Source organism: Salvelinus alpinus, chromosome 16 (genome assembly GCF_045679555.1).
Source record: "Salvelinus alpinus chromosome 16, SLU_Salpinus.1, whole genome shotgun sequence".
In the NCBI taxonomy this organism is placed as follows: Eukaryota; Metazoa; Chordata; class Actinopteri; order Salmoniformes; family Salmonidae; genus Salvelinus; species Salvelinus alpinus.
The window spans coordinates 51,671,445-51,687,780 of record NC_092101.1 but is presented as its reverse complement, the minus strand read 5'-3'; the positions used below and the strand labels follow the sequence as shown (position 1 = coordinate 51,687,780).

At 44.6% G+C, this 16,336-nt stretch overlaps 1 protein-coding gene across 27 annotated transcripts in view; it reads right to left on the bottom strand.

Moving 5' to 3' along the window:
* Window positions 1-16,336, bottom strand: part of kif1aa (kinesin family member 1Aa) — a 246,098-nt gene that overhangs the window by 136,056 nt on the left and 93,706 nt on the right. For 19 of the 27 annotated variants that reach the window (XR_011668385.1, XR_011668386.1, XM_071346549.1 and 16 more), the window contains exons 12-16: window positions 15,585-15,727; window positions 12,009-12,053; window positions 8,109-8,242; window positions 7,858-7,937; window positions 7,297-7,372 (exon numbers count right to left, since the gene is read on the bottom strand). Coding sequence is in view for 25 of the 27 variants with exons in the window: in XM_071346549.1 (XP_071202650.1) it covers window positions 7,297-7,372; window positions 7,858-7,937; window positions 8,109-8,242; window positions 12,009-12,053; window positions 15,585-15,727 (478 nt within the window). In the remaining 2 variants the exon portion in view is untranslated. The remainder of the gene's footprint in view (window positions 1-7,296; window positions 7,373-7,857; window positions 7,938-8,108; window positions 8,243-12,008; window positions 12,054-15,584; window positions 15,728-16,336) is intronic. The other 8 variants (XM_071346560.1, XM_071346574.1, XM_071346564.1 and 5 more) reach the window with 1 other exon arrangement.

Below are 16,336 nucleotides of genomic sequence, written 5' to 3'. Positions count from 1 at the left end.
GATACACACAGAGCATAGATCTGGTTTCAGGTAGATAAACACAGAGCATAGATCTGGTTTCAGGTAGATACACACAGAGCATAGATCTGGTTTCAGGTAGATAAACACAGAGCATAGATCTGGTTTCAGGTAGATACACACAGAGCATAGATCTGGTTTCAGGTAGATACACACAGAGCATAGATCTGGTTTCAGGTAGATAAACACAGAGCATAGATCTGGTTTCAGGTAGATACACACAGAGCATAGATCTGGTTTCAGGTAGATAAACACAGAGCATAGATCTGGTTTCAGGTAGATACACACAGAGCATAGATCTGGTTTCAGGTAGATAAACACAGAGCATAGATCTGGTTTCAGGTAGATAAACACAGAGCATAGATCTGGTTTCAGGTAGATAAACACAGAGCATAGATCTGGTTTCAGGTAGATACACACAGAGCATAGATCTGGTTTCAGGTAGATAAACACAGAGCATAGATCTGGTTTCAGGTAGATACACACAGAGCATAGATCTGGTTTCAGGTAGATAAACACAGAGCATAGATCTGGTTTCAGGTAGATACACACAGAGCATAGATCTGGTTTCAGGTAGATACACACAGAGCATAGATCTGGTTTCAGGTAGATAAACACAGAGCATATATCTGGTTTCAGGTAGATACACACAGAGCATAGATCTGGTTTCAGGTAGATAAACACAGAGCATAGATCTGGTTTCAGGTAGATACACACAGAGCATAGATCTGGTTTCAGGTAGATAAACACAGAGCATAGATCTGGTTTCAAGTAGATACACACAGAGCATAGATCTGGTTTCAGGTAGATAAACACAGAGCATATATCTGGTTTCAGGTAGATAAACACAGAGCATAGATCTGGTTTCAGGTAGATACACACAGAGCATAGATCTGGTTTCAGGTAGATAAACACAGAGCATATATCTGGTTTCAGGTAGATACACACAGAGCATAGATCTGGTTTCAGGTAGATAAACACAGAGCATAGATCTGGTTTCAGGTAGATACACACAGAGCATAGATCTGGTTTCAGGTAGATAAACACAGAGCATAGATCTGGTTTCAGGTAGATACACACAGAGCATAGATCTGGTTTCAGGTAGATAAACACAGAGCATAGATCTGGTTTCATTTAGATCAACACAGAGCCCTGCGTCTTAAACAACACCCTATTCCCTATACAGTACACTACTTTTGCCCAAGGCCCAAAGGGGCGCTATGAAGGGACTACGGTTCCATTTTGGACACAACTAGAAATTCACTATAGTAGATGATGCAGACAGTCTTAAGACATGCAGACAGTCTCTAGGGATCCACAACATTACTAATACACATCAAACACAGATGGCTCTTCTAGCAAACAGAAGTGCTATAAATATTCCTAAATATAATAACACATACATAATGAAACAGAAGTGCTATAAATATTACTAAATATAGTAAACACATACATAATGTGTCTGCTTTTCTGAGCTCTGCTGTTTGAAGCACAGTGAGTAGGGTTTTGTTTGCTATGAATAATGCAGTAGATTAAAAGGGGAAGACTAAATTAATCAACGTCCTATTTCCATAAGGAGACCACATGTTAAAAGGAAACAGTTGGTTAATGTCCTCCCCTGCTGGAAAGCTGTACATAACAGTCAGGTTCCAGATAGGGCTACAGAGTTACAGTTCATATAAAGGAAATCAGACAATTTAAATAAATTCATTAGTCCCTAATCTATGGATTTCACGTGACTGGGAATACAGATATTTACATTTACATTTAAGTCATTTAGCAGACGCTCTTATCCAGAGCGAGATATGCATCTGTTTGTCACAAAAAACTTTTTTTTTAAGTAGGGGAGTGGATCAGAAAACCAGTCAGTATCTGGTGTGAACAGCATTTGTCTCATGCAGCGCAACACATCTCCTTCGCATGGAGTTGATCAGGCTGTTTATTGTGGCCTGATTCAATGGCTGAGCGAAGTTGCTGGACATTGGCAGGAACTGGAACATGCTGTTAGGTGACATGTCTGGTGAGAATGCTGGCCATGGAAGAACAGGGACATTTTTGGCTCCGGGAATTTAATCGGCAGGGACTGGGAGAATAGTCAGGATCGAGGGAAAGATGAACGGAGCAAAGTACAGAGAACTCCTCGATGAAAACCTGCTCCAGAGCACTCAGGACCTCAGACTAGGGTGAAAGTTCACCTTCCAACAGACAACGACCCTAAGCACACAGCGAAGACAACGCAGGAGTGGCTTCGGGACAAGTCTCTGAATGTTCTTGAGTGGCCCAGCCAGAGCCCAGACTTCAACCCGATCTAACATCTCTGGAGAGACCTGAAAATAGCTGTGCAGCGTCGATCCCCATTCAACCTGACAGAGCTTGAGAGGATCTGCAGAGAAGATTGGGAGAAACTCCCCAAATTTAGGTGTGCCGAGCTTGTAGCGTCGTACCCAAGAAGACTCGAGGATGTAATCGCTGCACAAGGTGCTTCAGCTGTCACGCCCTGATCAGTTTCACCTGTCTCTGTGATTGTCTCCACCCACCTCCAGGTGTCACCTGTTTTCCCCATTAGTCCCTGGCTACCTATTCCTGTGTTACCTGTTTGTCTGTTGCCAATTCATCTTGTTTTGTCAAGTCAACCAGCATGTTTTTCTGTTTTTTCCTTTTCTCTGTTTTGCTAGTCCTCCCGGTTTTGACCCTTGCCTGCCTTGACTTTGAACCCGCCTGCCTTACCATACCGCCTGCCCTGACCTCGAGCCTGCCTGCCACTCTGTACCTCCTGGACTCTGACCTTGTTTATGATCTTTTGCCTGTCCACAACTATTCTCTTGCCTGCCCCTTGGATTATAATAAATATCAGAGACTCAAACCATCTGCCTCCCGTGTCTGCATCTGAGTCTCGCCCTGAATAAAGGGTATGGATCCTTTAAGACATCAGAGACTGTAACGTTCTTTGCTTCACGGAAACACGAAACTGAAAGCTCGAACCACTGCTTTTAACCAGGGCAAGGTGACCGGAAACATGACCGAATACAAACAGTGTAGCTATTCCCTCCGGAAGGCAATCAAACCAGCTAAGTGCCAGTATAGAGACAAAGTAGAGTCGCAATTCAACGGCTCAGACACAAGAGTTATGTGGCAGGGTCTACAGTCAATCACGGACTACAAAAGAAAAACCAGCCCCGTCGCAGACCACGATGTCTTGCTCCCAGACAGACTAAAAAACTTTTTGGGTCGCTTTGAGGACAATACATTGTCACTGACACAGCCCGCTACCAAAACCTGCGGGCTCTCCTTCACTGTAGCCAACGTGAGTAAAACATTTAAACGTGTTAACCCTCGCAAGGCTGCAGGCCCAGACGGCATCCCTAGCCGCGTCCTCAGAGCATGCGCAGACCAGCTGGCTGGTGTGTTTACAGACATATTCAATCAATCCTTATCCCAGTCTGCTGTTCCCACATGCTTCAAGAGGGCCACCATTGTTCCTGTTCCCAAGAAAGTGAAGGTAACTGAACTGAATGACTACCGCCCCGTAGCACTCACTTCTGTCATCATGAAGTGCTTTGAGAGACTAGTCAAGGACCATATCACCTCCACCCTACCTGACACCCTAGACCCACTCCAATTTGCTTACCGCCCCAATAGGTCCACAGACGATGCAATCGCCATCACACTGCACACTGCCCTAACCCATCTGGACAAGAGAAATACCTATGTGAGAATGCTGTTCATCGATTACAGCTCAGCATTTAACACTATAGTAACCTCCAAAATCGTCATTAAGCTCGAGACCCTGGGTCTCGACCCTGGGTCTCGACCCCGCCCTGTGCAACTGGGTCCTGGACTTCCTGACGGCCCGCCCCCAGGTGGTGAGGGTAGGTAACAACATCTCCACCCCGCTGATCCTCAACACTGGGGCTCCACAAGGGTGCGTTCTCAGCCCTCTTCTGTACTCCCTGTTCACCCACGACTGCGTGGCCATGCACGCCTCCAACTCAATCATCAAGTTTGCAGACGACACTACAGTGGTAGGCTTGATTACCAACAACGACGAGACGGCCTACAGGGAGGAGGTGAGGGCCCTCGGAGTGTGGTGTCAGGAAAATAACCCCATACCCAACGTCAACAAAACAAAGGAGATGATCGTGGACTTCAGGAAACAGCAGAGGGAGCAGCCACCTATCTACATTGACGGGACAGAAGTGGAGAGGGTGGAAAGTTTTAAGTTCCTCGACGTACACATCACAGACAAACTGAAATGGTCCACCCACACAGACAGCGTGGTGAAGAAGGTGCAGCAGCGCCTCTTCAACCTCAGGAGGCTGAAGAAATTCGGCATGTCACCAAAAGCACTCACAAACTTCTACAGATGCATAATCGAGAGCATCCTGTCGGGCTGTATCACCGCCTGGTACGGCAACTGCTCCGCCCATAACCGTAAGGCTCTCCAGAGGGTAGTGAGGTCTGCACAACGCATCACCGGGGGCAAACTACCTGCCCTCCAGGACACCTACACCACCTGATGTCACAGGAAGGCCATAAAGATCATCAAGGACAACAACCACCCGAGCCACTGCCTGTTCACCCCGTTATCATCCAGAAGGCGAGGTCAGTACAGGTGCATCAAAACGGGGACCGAGAGACTGAAAAATAGCTTCTATCTCAAGGCCATCAGATTGTTAAACAGCCATCACTAACATTGCGTGGCTGCTGCCAACATACTGACTCAACTCCAGCCACTTTAATAATGGAAAAATGTATGTAATCAGTTTATCACTAGCCACTTTAAACAATGCCACTTTATATAACGTTTACATACCCTACATTACTCATCTCATATGTATATGTATATACTGTACTCTATATCATCTACTGCATCTTGCCTATGCCGTTCGGGCATCACTCATTCATATATTTGTATGTACATATTCGTAGTCATTCCTTTACACTTGTGTGTATAAGGTAGTTGTTGTGAAATTGTTAGGTTATATTACTTGTTAGATATTACTGCATGGTCGGAACTAGAAGCAACAAGCCTTTCGCTACACTCGCATTAACATCTGCTAACCATGTGTATGTGACAAATAAAATTTGATTTGAAATTCTTATCTACAATGACGGCCTACACCGGCCAAAACCCGGACGATGCTGGGTTCAATTGTGATGAGGGGGGGGGGGGGGAATGATGAGTCAATTTTAGAAAAAGGCTGTAATGTAATGTAACGCTGCTGCTACACTCTGTTTATTAGCATGGTCACTTTACAAATGACCTCGACTAACCTGTACCCCCACAGATTGACTCGGTACCGGTACCCCCTGTTTATAGCCTCGTTATTGTTATTTTATTGTGTTACTTTTTACTAAATATTTAACTTTAGTTTATTTTCTTAACTCTATTTCTTGAACTGTATTGTTGGTTAAGGGTTTGTAAGTAAGCATTTCACGGTAAGGTTGTTACCTGTTGTATTCGGCGCATGTGACAAATACAATTGGATTTGAGTTGATTTTACAATCCAGGTGTGCAAATCTCTTAGAGACGTACTCAGAACGACTCACAGCTGTAATCACTGCCTAACATGTATTGACTTAGCGATGTGAATTCTTATGTAAATTAGATATTTATGATTTTCATTTTCAATAAGTTAGCAAACATTTCTTAAAACACGTATTCACTTATTTCATTATGGGGTATTGTGTGTAGATGGGTGAGGGGGAAAAAATTGATTTAATCCATTTTGAATTCAGGTTTTTAAACACAGTAAAGTCCGGTATTAGTCAAGTTTGAATACTTTCATATAGATGATGCACATTTTCAACATCTTAATATGGGCTGACAAATGCTCTGTGTTGATACACGCTCTCTATGGGAAAGAGGAGAGCTGAAGCAGGAGAATCTGTAAATGTTACAGTCTACTGAGGCACTCACAGAGACAGAGAAAGGCGTAGGAGACTCCAGATGGGGGAGAGGAGTGTGTAGGAGACTCCAGATGGGAGAGGAGTGTGTAGGATACTCCAGATGGGGGAGAGGAGTGTGTAGCAGACTCCAGATGGGAGAGGAGTGTGTAGGAGACTCCAGAGAGGAGAGGAGTGTGTAGGAGACTCCAGATGGGAGAGGAGTGTGTAGGAGACTCCAGATGGGGGAGAGGAGTGTGTAGGAGACTCCAGATGGGAGAGGAGTGTGTAGGAGACTCCAGATGGGGGAGAGGAGTGTGTAGGAGACTCCAGATGGGGGAGAGGAGTGTGTAGGAGACTCCAGATGGGAGAGGAGTGTGTAGGAGACTCCAGATGGGGGAGAGGAGTGTGTAGGAGACTCCAGAGAGGAGAGGAGTGTGTAGGAGACTCCAGATGGGAGAGGAGTGTGTAGGAGACTCCAGATGGGGGAGAGGAGTGTGTAGGAGACTCCAGATGGGGGAGAGGAGTGTGTAGGAGACTCCAGATGGGAGAGGAGTGTGTAGGAGACTCCAGATGGGAGAGGAGTGTGTAGGAGACTCCAGATGGGGGAGGAGTGTGTAGGAGACTCCAGATGGGGGAGGAGTGTGTAGGAGACTCCAGAGAGGAGAGGAGTGTATAGGAGACTCCAGAGAGGAGTGTGTAGGAGACTCCAGAGAGGAGAGGAGTGTGTAGGAGACTCCAGAGAGGAGAGGAGTGTATAGGAGACTCCAGAGAGGAGTGTGTAGGAGACTCCAGATGGGAGAGGAGTGTGTAGGCGACATTGCAGAGGGACCAACCTGTGATGTCGAGGGCTTGGAAGTAAATCAACATGAATGTGTCATACCCTGATCTGTTTCACCTGTCTTTGTGATTGTCTCCACCCCCCTCCAGGTGTCGCCCATCTTCCCCATTATCCCCTGTGTATTTATACCTGTGTTCTCTGTGTGTCTGTCGCCAGTTCGTCTCGTTTGTCAAGTCAACCAGCGTTTTTTTTGTGTCAGCTCCAGTTTTTCCCCAGTCTCTCTTTTCTCATGCTCGTGGTTTTTGACCCTTGCCTGTCCTAACCCTGTACCCGTCCACCTGACCACTCTGCCTGCCCCTGATCCTGAGCCTGCCTGCCATCCTGTACCCTTGCCCCTGTTGCTGTAACAAACATTGTTACTTCGACACGGTCTGCTTCTGGGTCTAACCCCCGATACCTGATAGGAATGCATCAAATTAAACATGACTTGATCCCCTGTTCATCCTCATCCATGGCTCGTGGTACATGTGTTGATTACACTATTCAAGTTCATACTATTCATGTTAAAAAAAAACCTGTGACATGTATTCTGTGATGTGTTGCTGTCTTACCTTCTTGGGGGAGAAAACTCCCACAGTTCCTCCATCTTCCCTCATGGCCACACCCATCTCAGCCAGCAGGGCCTCTCTGTGGAAGAGAACAGAGAGATCTGATGACACTGTGCTTCTACACCTGCGTTGCTTGCTGTTTGGGGTTTTAGGCTGGGTGTCTGTACAGCACTTTGAGATATTAGCTGATGTACGAAGGGCTATATAAAAATAAACTTGAAACTTGATCTAATGTATCGATCTAAGCTTCCGACTCTGGACCACATGCCCCCTGGCGACGGGGGGGGGGGGGGGGGGATTTGAGCCCATGCTCTGTCTATGACCCTGCTATCTGCCCCCCCCCCCCCTTTCTCTACATTTCTCACTGTACTGTCAAAAAAAACAGCTTTGGGAAAGAAACAATTCTTTCCCATATTCATAAAAAATAAAAAAGTTAATAGACAGTTGTACGACGGTCTCCTAATCTTCATGGTCCTTGGAGCCCGGATACTGTAGATGTCTTTCTTTACTATCTGCAGGCAGGTCTTTACTGTAAGTAGAGACGTGGAAGCTGAAAGAACTCACCTTTCCATTCTGATGGCTTCTGTTCTGCGAAGTTTCTCCTCCCAGGTCTCATTGAGCTCTGCGATGATTTTCTCTGTTTCCTGATGAAATCACAAAATCATTCATATCTGAGGATGTGTCAACCCCCCCCCCCCCCCAGAGTCTATGTTCAATATGTTGGGCAGTGGGGTATTATGTCTGACTGTAATCAATGAATCAATCGATCAGTCAATTAATCAATCAATTAATCAACCAATCAGTGTTCAGTTCACCTTGAGTCTCTCGATGGCCTGCTCGTTGCCAGGGCTGATCATGATGCGGTCGTGGAGGCTGGCGATGGTTCCGGCTCGACTGGACAGAGCGGACAGAGAGGGGGAGGGGCTCATCCCCGTCATGGCATTGGTCACTGTGGAGAGATCATCATTTTTATTGACGGATTGGCGATTATTGTTATTGTCCTTAAAATTAGATAGGTCTGTCAGGCGGGGCACAGGAAACAGGGGGGCAGGACAGGAAGTGGGGATAGAGCAGGGACAGGGAGGTAAGAAATATGGAGAGAAGCGGGGAAAAAAGGAAAAGAATATAGAAAAAGAAGATGACAAAGACAGAAGAAGACAGAAGAAGACATGTAGCTTGAAACGAATCTGAAACACAAAGTGAAACATGAACTGCGAGTAAGAAGAACACCGGAAAGAGAAGACAGAAGCAAGCCCTGCATGCAGAAAGCCACGCAAAAAAAAAGACAAGAAGAACGTAAAATATATGTCAGTACGGGCATACAGAGCGACTGGACGGGGATAAGCTACAATAATAAGATGTAACATCAAGCCAAATGGGCAATATGCCGTCGAGCTTCAAGCAAAGCATTAGCAGTCAGTAAGGCCTGTCAGAATCCTCAATTCAACACTGTCACTCATCTTCCTGAATGTGCTGAGCTTAGCTCCCTACTGCATAAAACACTATTGTCAGCTATTCAATCTACCCTACATCAAACTTTCCATCTCAAGGCCAATAACATGTTTGAATAAAAAATATTATGATGAAACACCACACCAAGAACACACAAAAGACTGGACTGGCCTGACGGGGGCTGTGGTTTCCTTCCTTACAGAGCACTAGCCACTAGCCAGACCGTACTATGGATATCAAATGGCATCTAAAAGCTAATGAGATTCACTAACTGCTCCACCAGCTACAGTAAAAACCATCCTTACCAAAAACCTATTACTGTAAAAACCATCCATATCAAAAGGTATTACTGTAAAAACCATCCTTACCAAAAACCTATTTCTGTAAAAACCATCCTTACCAAAACCTATTACTGTAAAAACCATCCTTACCAAACCTATTACTGTAAAAACCATCCTTACCAAACCCTATTACTGTAAAAACAAGCCTTACCAAACCTATTACTGTAAAAAACATCCTTCCCAAACCCTATTACTGTGAAAAACATCCTTCCCAAACCTATTACTGTGAAAACCATCCTTCCCAAACCTATTACTGTGAAAACCATCCTTACCAAACCTATTACTGTAAAAACCATCCTTACCAAACCTATTACTGTGAAAACAATCCTTACCAAACCTATTACTGTGAAAACAATCCTTACCAAACCTATTACTGTAACAGGAAATCCTTTTCTACTGCAGAGTACCAAGCGGAAGGTCTTTCGTTGAGAAGCAGAACATGGACTGACTACTAACAGATTACTGATGACCCTAAAATGTTGTTGATTTTCCCATCTCTCAGATTTTATAAGAGCTTCACATTCTCTATCAAATTATATCTAGTTATATTAAGTTACCCAGTGTTTTGTCACGGTTCACTATGTGAACACAATGTACTAAAAGTTTTTTTTTGACGTGGTTCATTTGGGGAAAAATATACTGAAAGGTCTCTGCAACCTTGTATGGAACAATGACTCTCAGCATTGCAGGTAGGTTCTGCTATAGCAACACAGAGGAACACAGTAGGCAGGCAGGTGTTGCTATAGCAACACAGAGGAACACAGTAGGCAGGCAGGTGTTGCTATAGCAACACAGAGGAACACAGTAGGCAGGCAGGTGTTGCTATAGCAACACATAGGAACACAGTAGGCAGGTAGATGTTGCTATAGCAACACAGAGGAACATAGTAGGCAGGTATATGTTGCTATAGCAACACAGAGGAACACAGTAGGCAGGTAGATGTTGCTATAGCAACACAGAGGAACACAGTAGGCAGGTAGATGTTGCTATAGCAACACAGAGGAACACAGTAGGACAGCAACCGATTCATAGAAAAACACCAGTCCGTATACTGTGTGTTAAGCCAAGATGGCACGCAACACTTCTACAACCCTAAATTTGGAGGCCATCTGTTGAAACACAGTAGCTAATAGCAATGTCAAAAACACATCACATTTCCTGTGAGATAGCAAACTACAGTAGAGAGAAACAGTAGAGAGAGAAACAGTAGAGAGAAACAGCAGAGAGAGAAACAGTAGAGAGAAACAGTAGAGAGAAACAGCAGAGAGAGAAACAGTAGAGAGAAACAGTAGAGAGAAACAGTAGAGAGAAACAGTAGAGAGAAACAGTAGAGAGAAACAGTAGAGAGAGAAACAGTAGAGAGAAACAGTAGAGAGAGAAACAGTAGAGAGAAACAGTAGAGAGAGAAACAGTAGAGAGAAACAGTAGAGAGAAACAGTAGAGAGAAACAGTAGAGAGAAACAGCAGAGAGAGAAACAGTAGAGAGAAACAGTAGAGAGAAACAGTAGAGAGAAACAGTAGAGAGAAACAGTAGAGAGAAACAGTAGAGAGAGAAACAGTAGAGAGAAACAGTAGAGAGAGAAACAGTAGAGAGAAACAGTAGAGAGAGAAACAGTAGAGAGAAACAGCAGAGAGAGAAACAGTAGAGAGAAACAGTAGAGAGAAACAGCAGAGAGAGAAACAGTAGAGAGAAACAGTAGAGAGAAACAGTAGAGAGAAACAGTAGAGAGAAACAGTAGAGAGAAACAGTAGAGAGAAACAGCAGAGAGAGAAACAGTAGAGAGAAACAGTAGAGAGAAACAGCAGAGAGAGAAACAGTAGAGAGAAACAGTAGAGAGAAACAGTAGAGAGAAACAGTAGAGAGAGAAACAGTAGAGAGAAACAGTAGAGAGAGAAACAGTAGAGAGAAACAGTAGAGAGAGAAACAGTAGAGAGAAACAGTAGAGAGAAACAGTAGAGAGAAACAGTAGAGAGAGAAACAGTAGAGAGAAACAGTAGAGAGAGAAACAGTAGAGAGAAACAGTAGAGAGAGAAACAGTAGAGAGAAACAGTAGAGAGAGAAACAGTAGAGAGAAACAGTAGAGAGAAACAGTAGAGAGAAACAGCAGAGAGAGAAACAGTAGAGAGAAACAGTAGAGAGAAACAGCAGAGAGAGAAACAGTAGAGAGAAACAGTAGAGAGAAACAGTAGAGAGAAACAGTAGAGAGAGAAACAGTAGAGAGAGAAACAGTAGAGAGAAACAGTAGAGAGAAACAGTAGAGAGAAACAGTAGAGAGAAACAGTAGAGAGAAACAGCAGAGAGAGAAACAGTAGAGAGAAACAGTAGAGAGAGAAACAGTAGAGAGAGAAACAGTAGAGAGAGAAACAGTAGAGAGAGAAACAGTAGAGAGAGAAACAGTAGAGAGAGAAACAGTAGAGAGAAACAGTAGAGAGAGAAACAGTAGAGAGAGAAACAGTAGAGAGAAACAGTAGAGAGAGAAACAGTAGAGAGAGAAACAGTAGAGAGAGAAACAGTAGAGAGAGAAACAGTAGAGAGAAACAGTAGAGAGAGAAACAGTAGAGAGAGAAACAGTAGAGAGAAACAGTAGAGAGAGAAACAGTAGAGAGAGAAACAGTAGAGAGAGAAACAGTAGAGAGAGAAACAGTAGAGAGAAACAGTAGAGAGAGAAACAGTAGAGAGAGAAACAGTAGAGAGAGAAACAGTAGAGAGAGAAACAGTAGAGAGAAACAGTAGAGAGAGAAACAGTAGAGAGAGAAACAGTAGAGAGAGAAACAGTAGAGAGAAACAGTAGAGAGAGAAACAGTAGAGAGAGAAACAGTAGAGAGAGAAACAGTAGAGAGAAACAGTAGAGAGAAACAGTAGAGAGAGAAACAGTAGAGAGAAACAGTAGAGAGAAACAGTAGAGAGAAACAGTAACACACATTTCAAACCAGCAATGTCAGTGCCAAGCGCTGGCCCCTTGTACGCTAGGAGAGAAAGAGGAGAGAAAACACAGAAAGACAGAAGAGGAGAGACAGGAAATCAAAACTGTGAGAGAGTCACTCATTCAGTCAGTGTTAGCTGAACAGCTGGTGCCAACGTACTGGTTCTGCTAACATACTGGTTCTGCTAACATACTGGTTCTGCTAATGTACTGGTTCTGTTAACATACTGGTTCTGCTAACATACTGGTTCTGTCAACATACTGGTTCTGTTAACATACTGGTTCTGCTAACATACTGGTTCTGTTAACATACTGTTGCTGCTAACATACTGTTGCTGATAACATACTGGTTCTGCTAACATACTGGTTCTGTTAACATACTGGTTCTGCTAACATACTGGTTCTGTTAACATACTGGTTCTGTTAACATACTGGTTCTGCTAACATACTGGTTCTGTTAACATACTGTTGCTGCTAACATACTGTTGCTGCTAACATACTGGTTCTGCTAACATACTGGTTCTGCTAACATACTGGTTCTGCTAACATACTGGTGCTGCTAACATACTGGTACTGCTAACATACTGGTTCTGCTAACATACTGGTTCTGCTAACGTACTGGTTCTGCTAACGTACTGGCTCTGTTAACGTACTGGTTCTGCTAACATACTGGTGCTGCTAACATACTGGTTCTGCTAACTTACTGGTTCTGCTAACATACTGGTTCTGCTATCATACTGGTTCTGCTATCATACTGGTTCTGCTAACATACTGGTTCTGCTAACATACATGTACTGCTATCATACTGGTTCTGCTAACATACTGGTTCTGCTAACATACTGGTGCTGCTAACATACTGGTACTGCTAACATACTGGTTATGCTAACATACATGTACTGCTATCATACTGGTTCTGCTATCATACTGGTTCTGCTAACATACTGCTTCTGGTAACATACTGGTTCTGCTAACATACTGGTTCTGCTAACATACTAGTTCTGCTAACATACTGGTTCTGCTAACATACTGGTTCTGCTAACATACTGGTACTGCTAACATACTGGTTCTGCTAACATACTGGTTCTGCTAACATACATGTACTGCTATCATACTGGTTCTGCTAACATACTGGTTCTGGTAACATACTAGTTCTGCTAACATACTGGTACTGCTAACATACTAGTTCTGCTAACATACTGGTACTGCTAACATACTGGTTCTGCTAACATACTGGTTCTGCTAACATACTGGTTCTGCTAACATACTGGTACTGCTAACATACTGGTTCTGCTAACATACTGGTTCTGCTAACATACTAGTTCTGCTAACATACTGGTGCTGCTAACATACTGGTTCTGCTAATGTACTGGTTCTGCTAACATACTGGTTCAGCTAACATACTGGTTCAGCTAACATACTGGTACTGCTAACATACTGTTGCTGCTAACATACTGTTGCTGCTAACATACTGGTTCTGCTAACATACTGGTTCTGCTAACATACTGGTACTGCTAACATACTGGTTCTGCTAACATACTGGTTCTGCTAACGTACTGATTCTGAAACGTACTGGCTCTGTTAACGTACTGGTTCTGCTAACATACTGGTGCTGCTAACATACTGGTTCTGCTAACTTACTGGTTCTGCTATCATACTGGTTCTGCTAACATACTGGTTCTGCTAACATACTGGTTCTGCTAACATACTGGTTCTGCTAACATACTGGTTCTGCTAACATACTGGATCTGCTAACATACTGGTTCTGCTAACATACTGGTACTGCTAACATACTAGTTCTGCCTACATACTGGTTCTGCTAACATACATGTACTGCTAACATACTGGTTCTGCTAACATACTGGTACTGCTAACATACTAGTTCTGCTAACATACATGTACTGCTAACATACTGGTTCTGCTAACATACTAGTTCTGCTAACATACTGGTTCTGCAAACATACATGTGCTGCTAACGTACTGGTTCTGCTAACATACTGGTTCTGCTAACATACTGGTTCTGCTAACATACTGGTTCTGCTAACATACTGGTACTGCTAACATACTAGTTCTGCTAACATACATGTACTGCTAACATACTGGTTCTGCTAACATACTAGTTCTGCTAACATACTGGTTCTGCAAACATACATGTGCTGCTAACGTACTGGTTCTGCTAACATACTGGTTCTGCTAACATACTGGTGCTGCTAACGTACTGGTTATGCTAACCAGGGTTGTAGAATCAAACAGGAACTGTTTTCAATGGCAGCTTAGGTTGCTCTGTGTATAGCAATCAGACTTGTTCAAATGACTTGGTTCAATCATTCACATTTCCTGAGTTGAATTCTCTCTAATTTGCCATTGAAATTCACTAGTCCTAAGAGCTGAGCCAGGAAAATAAGACCAATCCACACACTCTTCTCTTAACTGAAGAAGGAAGAGAAGGAGAGAGGGAGAGAAGAAGAGAGGGAGAGAAGGAGAGAAGAGAAGAAGAGAGGGAGAGAGGGAGAGAAGAAGAGAGGGAGAGAGGAAGAGAGGGAGAGATAAAGAGAGGGAGAGAGAGAGAGAAGAAGAGAGGGAGAGAAGGAGAGAAGAAGAGAGGGAGAGAAGGAGAGAAGAAGAGAGAGAGAGAAGGAGAGAGGAAGAGAAGAAGAGAGGGAGAGAGGGAGAGAAGAAGAGAGGGAGAGAGGGAGAGAAGAAGAGAGGGAGAGAAGAAGAGAGGGAGAGAGGGAGAGAAGAAGAGAGGGAGAGAAGAAGAGAGGGAGAGAAGGAGAGAGGGAGAGAAGAAGAGAGGGAGAGAGGGAGAGAAGAAGAGAGGGAGAGAGGGAGAGAAGAAGAGAGGGAGAGAAGAAGAGAGGGAGAGAAGGAGAGAAGAAGAGAGGGAGAGAAGGAGAGAGGGAGAGAGGGAGAGAAGAAGAGAGGCAGAGAGAGAGAGAGAAGAAGAAAGAGAGAGAGAGGTTTGGGGGACAGTGAGTGAATAGCTAGTGATTTCCATTGTGAATGTGCTCTTCTGACTGAGATGTCGTGTTCGTACTAAATGGCAACACAAATCCCTAGTTTGAAAGCGACAGTTTTCTGGAAGCTGTTTGGCACCACTTTCCCTACATTTCGCTCCATATGGGCCAGCTCGCTAGCAATTCAATTCATTTGATTGACAGCTAGCAAGACGCACACACAGTAGAGAGAGAGAGAGAGAGAGAGAGAGAGAGAGAGAGAGAGAGAGAGAGAGAGAGAGAGAGAGAGAGAGAGAGAGAGAGAGAGAGAGAGAGAGAGAGAGAGAGAGAGAGAGAGAGAGAGAGAGAGAGAGAGAGAGCAATGACGTGGGGCACATATCTGCACACAATTTTCAGGGACACTACTTTGGCTCGTGGGCACTACTTCTAGCTAACAAGTATACAAAAGTACCCGAGAATCCCTTTAAGGTCATAGTTAGGCCCAAATGGCACCCCAATTCCCTATATAGTGCACTACTTTTGACCAGGGCCCATAGGGAACTACATAGGGAATAGGATGCCATATCAGAGTCAACCTTTGTGAAAATGGTGGTAGGACAGCAGATTGGACAATCCCTTACTTTCGAGGATGTCTCCCAGTCCCTGGGATAGGAGGAGGTCCCTCAGGCGACACACCTCCTCTTTCAGCTCACGGACCAATCGGTTGTTAGGGTCCTCATTGATGACAGCGTTACAGCGGATCTGTTTGGCTCTATCTGCATACCTGAGGAGGGGAGAGGAGCACTGTCATGATGAGACCTGAGAAGGAGAGAGGAGCACTATCATGATGAGACCTGAGGAGGAGAGAGGAGCACTGGGACCTGAGGAGGAGAGAGGAGCACTGACATGATGAGACCTGAGGAGGAGAGAGGAGCACTGACATGATGAGACCTGAGGAGGGGAGAGGAGCACTGGGACCTGAGGAGGAGAGAGGAGCACTGACATGATGAGACCTGAGGAGAAGAGAGGAGCACTGACATGATGAGACCTGAGGAGGGGAGAGGAGCACTGACATGATGAGACCTGAGGAGGGGAGAGGAGCACTGGCATGATGAGACCTGAGTAGGAGAGAGGAGCACTGGGACCTGAGGAGGAGAGAGGAGCACTGTCATGATGAGACCTGAGGAGGGGAGAGGAGCACTGACATGATGGGACCTGAGGAGGAGAGAGGAGCACTGGGACCTGAGGAGGAGAGAAGAGCACTGGCATGATGAGACCTGAGGAGGAGAGAGGAGCACTGGGACCTGAGGAGGAGAGAGGAGCACTGTCATGATGAGACCTGAGGAGGGGAGAGGAGCACTGACATGATGGGACCTGAGGAGGAGAGAGGAGC